The following is a 6,849-nucleotide window of genomic DNA, read 5'->3' as shown; positions in this document are numbered from 1 at the left end:
AAAAAAAAAAAAAAAAAAAAAAAAAAAAAAAAAAAAAAAAAAAAAAAAAAAAAAAAAAAAAAAAAACTCTTGAATATTAAAAAAATTCATTAGTGCCCTAAATTAAATAAAAATAAAAATACTTTTACAGCTAAATACTCATAAACAGTTATTCATCAACTATATTTAAACTAATAGGATGTAAAACTCATAGAGACATAAAATATAACTCCAAAAATTTGGATAATAAATATAAATTTTGAGATAAGATAGAAGATATTAAAAAAAATTGAAAACAATATCATCTTCGACAGCTTGGTCAATCCATAATAAAATATATAAATTAAAAATATAGTTTCTTAAACTACGCCTGCTGTCTTCCTCCCTTGTCTGTCTTATTCATGAAAGTCAAAATTTACAGGAAAATGCTCTATCAACGAGCAAGTGCCCATAGTCATGCCTGAATACGATCAATCGTTGACTCATTTTAAATGAGTCGAACAGTTTGAGTAACTTCAAAACCTAAGCTTTCTTGTTCCACAATCTCCATTAAAATATGTTCGTCTCATTCTATATTCTAAAACTTATACATAGATTTGACTTTACATAAAGAATTAAATCACAGACAAAGAACACAAATGGAATTCTGATAATCAAGAACAATCTTAGCCAAATTGGTTGCAAAGAGAAGAGATCATATTAAAATTACCTTATGGGGAAGCACGTTCGATATCTCCTTTGGCCTCGCAACAGAGAGAGAGTTGTGTCAATGTCGACGAGCCCAGTTCTTCAATTAGCTATTCTAGTTCTTTTCTGTAATGTTCATGTAAAGTCTCTAGGGTGTTCTGATTCCAATCGAGAAGCTTTGATTGCCTTAAAAAGTGGCCTCAACGATCCTGAGAATCGACTCGCGTCGTGGAAAGGGATGAACTGTTGCCAATGGAGAGGGGTGGGGTGTGACAATGGAACTGGAGCTGTTACAGTGATTGATCTTCATAACCCACATCCCTTAGGGGAGCAAGGATTCTGGAATCTTAGTGGAGAGATAAGTCCATCGCTCACAAAACTAAGGTCCTTGAGATATTTGGATTTGAGTTTTAACACATTCAATGATATTCCAGTTCCTGAATTCTTTGGCTCTTTGAAGAAGTTGCAGTATTTGAACCTATCAAATGCTGGCTTTGGTGGTTTACTTCCTCCAAGTTTGGGTAACATTTCTAGCTTGCAATATCTTGATATGGAGAATTTGGGTTTAGTTCTTGATAATCTTGAATGGGTAGCTGGGCTTGTGTCCTTGAAGTATCTTGCAATGGATAACATGGATCTTTCCACAGTGAAACCAGACTGGTTTAAGATATTGAGCAGGCTTAGATTCTTAACTGAGTTGCATATGAGTGATTGTGGCTTATCTGGTGCCATTTCATCTCCCTTGACAGTCAACTTCACTTCTCTCTCTGTCGTTGATTTAACTGGAAACAATATCAATTCTCAAATACCCAGTTGGCTTATGAATGTTAGTAGCCTGACATCAATCAGTATGAGTGATTGTAATTTGTACGGTAGAATTCCCCTTGGCCTCGGTGATCTACCCAGTTTACGCTCGTTGGATCTTTCTGGGAATGGAAATCTCTCGGCGAGCTGCTCTCAGTTATTTCGAAGAGGATGGAGTAGGGTGGAAGTTCTTATACTAGCTGATAATAAAATTCATGGAAAGCTTCCATCCTCCATTGGAAATGTGAGTTCTCTTGCTTATTTTGATCTTTTAGGGAATAACGTTGAAGGAGGGATTCCGAGCACCATCGGAAGGCTTTGCAACCTGAACTTTTTTCGATTATCGGGTAATAAATTGAACGGGACGTTACCTGAATTTCTTGAAGGAACTGAAAACTGCAATCCAGCTCGTCCACTCTTTAGCCTGGAGCATCTAGATCTGTCCAACAACAAATTGGTGGGTGAATTGCCGGAGTGGTTAGGCCAACTTGAAAATCTTAATGAACTAAGTTTGGGTTATAACTCACTTCAAGGTCCCATTGTTGATTTCAGATCACTTGAAAAGTTGTCTTCATTGGGGCTGCAAGCAAATAAGCTGAATGGGACTCTCCCTGAGAGTATAGGGCAGCTTTCTGAGCTGTCTCTTTTAGATGTTTCTAGCAATCAATTCACAGGGACAGTCTCAGAGGCACATTTTTCAAAGCTAAACAAACTGAAAATCTTACATTTATCTTCGAATTCTTTGAGATTAAACGTTAGTTCCAATTGGGTTCCTCCATTCCAAGTCAGAAATCTTGACATGGGTTCGTGCTACTTGGGTCCTCCATTTCCAGTTTGGCTCAAATCACAAAATGCGGTGCTGTTCATGGATTTCTCAAATGTCAGCATCTCAGGTCCCATTCCCAACTGGTTTTGGAACATCTCAGCAAATCTAGCTCTTTTAAACGTTTCTTACAACCGGTTAGAGGGACGACTACTGAACCCGCTGAAAGTAGCTCCCTTTGCAGATGTTGATTTCAGCTCCAATCTCTTTGAAGGACCTATTCCTCTTCCAAGCTTTGAGATTGTTTCACTCGAACTTTCAAATAACATATTCTCAGGTTCTATACCAAAGAATATAGGTGAGGCAATGCCGAACCTGGTCTTTCTGTCTCTGGCTAATAATCAAATAACAGGGGAAATTCCAGATACTGTAGGGGAAATGCAGATTCTTCAGGTCATTAATCTATCAGGGAATAACTTGACTGGTAAAATTCCTTCAACTATTGGGAATTGTTCGTTGTTGAAGGCAATCGACCTCGGGAACAACTATTTAGTAGGTCCAATTCCAGACTCTTTGGGTCAGTTAAATCAGCTTCAGACTCTACATTTAAGTGAAAACAGGCTCATGGGAAAGCTCCCACCATCTTTCCAAAATCTCTCCAATCTGGAAACTCTGAATCTTGGGAATAATGATCTTGTGGGTAGTATTCCTCCTTGGATTGGAACTAGTTTTCCAAATCTGAGAATCCTCACCTTGAGGTCAAATGCATTTTCCGGAGCGATTCCTGCACTCACAAATCTTGGCTCGTTGCAAGTCTTGGACCTGGCACAAAACAAGTTGAATGGTCCCATTTCAATTGGTTTCAGCAGTCTCAAAGCTATGTTTCAACGCCAGATGACAAACCAATATCTACTTTACGGGAAGTACAGGAGCATTTACTACGAAGAAAACTACATCTTGAACACAAAAGGCAACTTATTGAGGTACACTAAGACCCTTTCCCTTGTAATAAGCATTGATCTCTCTGGGAACGAACTGTATGGAGTTTTACCTCAAGATATAACTGAGTTAGCCGGGCTTATTGTCTTGAACTTGTCTCAAAATCATATCAGTGGCCAGATTCCAGAGAACATTTCAAACCTGATAGAATTATCATATCTTGATCTTTCAAACAACAGGTTCTCAGGTCCCATTCCTCCAAGCTTGACTAAATTAATATGGTTGAGTGATTTGAATCTCTCGAACAATAACTTGACAGGAAAGATTCCTGTTGGATATCAGTTTCAAACCTTTCCCGCTTCATCTTTTGCTGGAAATCCTGGTCTCTGTGGAGAACCCCTTTCTGTAACATGTCAAGACACTAAAAGTACAGATGGAGGGAGAGATGAAGATGAAGACGAAGAAAACAATGAAGTCATTGATCAATGGTTTTACCTGAGTCTTGGGGTTGGATTTGCAGCTGGGATTCTAGTTCCTTTCTGCATTTTTGCAGCCAAAAGATCGTGGTCGAATGCTTACTTCCAGTTGCTTGATAAAGTTGTGGGTAAGGTTTCTCCATCTTGACGTAAAAGAACAATAGATTATTAATGTAGAAATAATGAAACTATAACTTACCTTCTCCTTGGGTGTTCATTTTCTTGTTTCAAAGTTCTTTATCACTTGACGTTGTGATTTACTACGATGGATGTAATATTGTTATTCTAAGCTACATAAGAACCTGCCTTTCTGTATATATGCACTCACGTTATATAGACTTTTCTCATCTAATTAAATAGGAAACTACACATGTATCCCTTCAGTATGAAGAACATTGCCTTCTCATGCATGTCACTTTACCCACCTTCAACATTTGTACGGGGACTTTGTTAGGAATCACGACTCTCCACAATTGTATGATATTGTCCACTTTGAGCATAAAGTCTCATGGCTTTGCTTTGGGTTTTCCCAAAAGGCCTAATATCAATGGAGATAATATTCCTCACTTAAAAATCCATGATCTTCCACTAAATTAGTCAATATGGGACTTTCTCCCAACAATCCTCACAGGCTTTGGGTTACTGGACCTTTTGTAATCATGATCTTAGTTTGATTTTCTTGAATTGAAGTCCGTTTCTATAGTTAGTTCTTGAACTCTTTGTTGTTGTTGGGCTTATTTCTTGTATGCTCTAGTTCTAGTTCTTTCATTTTTCTCAATGAAAGCTCGCTTGCTTTCTAGAAAACCATTTGTACACCTCCTTTCTTTCCTTCCCAACGTTGCCTTACTCCTTGATCATCTCCCTACATAATCTTTGCCGGACGCACTAATAACCAATCTACCCAAAGAAATAATCTCAATCAAACCACACAAAACCACAACTCCCCAACATATGATCCATGTCTCCTTCATCTTCGACAAGAATGCAACAAAGCAAGCCAACCAACAGAAGAAACTTTCTCACAAGTCTATCGAGAGTGTTCACTCTCCCGCGAATAACCGGCCAACCTAATTTGAAACATTACCAAAAAGATATCACTCGATAATCAAAGTTCTTATGAATACAGCTACTTTGGATTGAATATAGCACTTTATATCAACGCTCAAAGTTGCATATTGATCGAGAATTAACAAATCACTTTTCCCCCATACTTAATTGTTGACAAGCATCATGGGAAGAGGAAACAGTAAAAGGTAGCTTTTGCCGAAACTTACCTTGTTGAGAAGCTTATTGACCATTTGCTGAAGCTGCTGAGGCCCTGCATTTTGGGGAAGATCAATGGGAGCTCCCAAAGGCGCGCCTTCGGGGTCCGTCAAGAGGATCATGACATTGCCGATAGCTTCCTTGTGCTCTACATCCATCTTCGTAGCCATGGATGACTAAGTTTCAAGCAACTGCGAAATTCAGGAACGAGACGAAGGCAAATTTGAGTTCGATGTCTCCCTGCAAAATTGAAGTAATTGAGGGCTTTGGGTTTATAGGGTTTATGAGCGCGGGGTTTGGGTTTCTTTTATTTATTTATTTTTTATTTCTATTTTTCAAATGAGTCTTTCTTGTTCTTTACGAGGAAAATAATATGTTTTCAATAAAAATGTAATTATATCATAGCGTATTTTAAATAACAAATTTTTTGTTGCACTATATTAAAAATAAATTCAATTAATTATAAATTTATTTTTTATCACATATTTTGAGAATTTTTTGTTAAAAGCATTTTTTTTTTTTTTTTACAAAATATTTCAAATACCATATATATATTTAGTCTCGAACATTTTAAAGAAATTAATTCATTTAATTCACTTATTTAACGCTTTGACTCTAACTTATATGAGTATATATATTCAAATTTATATTATTAAATAAGAATCAAAATAGTTATTATTTTAAAGTTTAGAGATTAAATAAGACATTTTAAAAGTAACTTAAATATAATAAATTCAAAATTTTAAGAAATAAACTGAAAAGTTATTAAAAAAGTATCTTCAAATCCCAAGTATTAGTTTTAATTTCGTATGTGGCCCATAAATTTTAATATATATACTGACACGTTAATATACTATAGTCGCCAAATATTGATATATATATACTGACACGTTAATATACTATAGTCGCCAAATATTGATATCGACAGATATTTCTAAGCATTTCGTATCCTTATTAACAGAATCATATTCATGGTGATGATATTTTCATTGAAAATCAACATTTCTACGGTATTACGAACACATCGATCACGTAACGATGAAACGAGCAAGTAAAACCTTGTTAGAAAACAAATGGAAACTCGTTTATTGCATCAACAGAACGAACAAGAAAATTGAAAGCAGAAGGGCTCAGACTAACCAACTTCCTAAGAACAAAGATAACCCACTTGAGACTAATTCCAGAAAAAGCAAAAGGCAAAATGCAGCTTTACCCCGCTAAAAAAATGGAAAAGAAACGCTATAGAATGGTTAAACTAAGCCAAAAACATAATCTTCAAGATGACTGAAAACACTCCATAACTGAGTAGCAGCTGAGAAGTTAACTACGTACTGTTAAATTACTCACTGGCTGAAAGTGGCTTCCGTGCCAAGAAGAAATACATTGGTGTAAATATCTCTCTCCTGACAACATTAAGAAACGTCGTATGAGCGACTCGGGCGAGTTAGAAGAACAAGCATCATGGAGAAATATGAAAGATAAATACAACATGCTCTCGATTGCACTTGTAGCCTAAAAATATTCTGAAGTTAGGACCGACTTTAATGTAACAACTCGAGCTCACTGCTAGTAGATATTGTCCTCTTTAGCCTGTCACGTATTGCCATATGCCTCACGTTTTTATGACGCGTCTACTTGGTAGAGGTTTCTACACCCTTATAAGGAATGTTTTGTTCCCCTCTCCACCTGATGTGGGATCTCACAATCCACCCCCTTGGGGGCCAGCATCCTCGCTAGTACACCACCCTCACAGACGTGTTTTAAAATCGTGAAGCTGACGATGATACGTAATGGATCAAAGCGGACAATATCAAATAGCAGTGGGCTTAGGCGGTAACACATAAGCACGTAGAATTAACACTTTTGAGCTCCCCATCTCCCCCTTCTCTTGTAATCTACCTCAAGTTCGTATCTCGCATATCAAAGTCCTCCCCCCTG

At 37.0% G+C, this 6,849-nt stretch overlaps 2 protein-coding genes across 3 annotated transcripts in view; one reads left to right on the top strand and one right to left on the bottom strand.

Moving 5' to 3' along the window:
* The window catches only part of LOC111452499 (probable LRR receptor-like serine/threonine-protein kinase At4g36180), a 4,700-nt gene extending 904 nt beyond the window's left edge, over window positions 1-3,796 (top strand). The window contains exon 2 of the mRNA XM_023093267.1: window positions 689-3,796. Coding sequence (XP_022949035.1) covers window positions 689-3,796 — 3,108 coding nt within the window. The remainder of the gene's footprint in view (window positions 1-688) is intronic.
* A 2,148-nt stretch (window positions 3,797-5,944) lies between these two features.
* Window positions 5,945-6,849, bottom strand: part of LOC111452027 (cycloartenol-C-24-methyltransferase) — a 4,486-nt gene continuing 3,581 nt past the window's right edge. For both annotated transcript variants that reach the window (XM_023092545.1, XM_023092546.1), the window contains exon 14: window positions 5,945-6,314. In XM_023092545.1, coding sequence (XP_022948313.1) covers window positions 6,251-6,314 — 64 coding nt within the window. In that variant the 3' untranslated portion in view covers window positions 5,945-6,250. The remainder of the gene's footprint in view (window positions 6,315-6,849) is intronic.

The sequence above is a fragment of the Cucurbita moschata genome, unplaced genomic scaffold (genome assembly GCF_002738365.1).
Source record: "Cucurbita moschata cultivar Rifu unplaced genomic scaffold, Cmos_1.0 Cmo_Scf00014, whole genome shotgun sequence".
NCBI lineage: Eukaryota > Viridiplantae > Streptophyta > Magnoliopsida > Cucurbitales > Cucurbitaceae > Cucurbita > Cucurbita moschata.
This window is presented reverse-complemented; position numbering and strand designations above follow the sequence as displayed.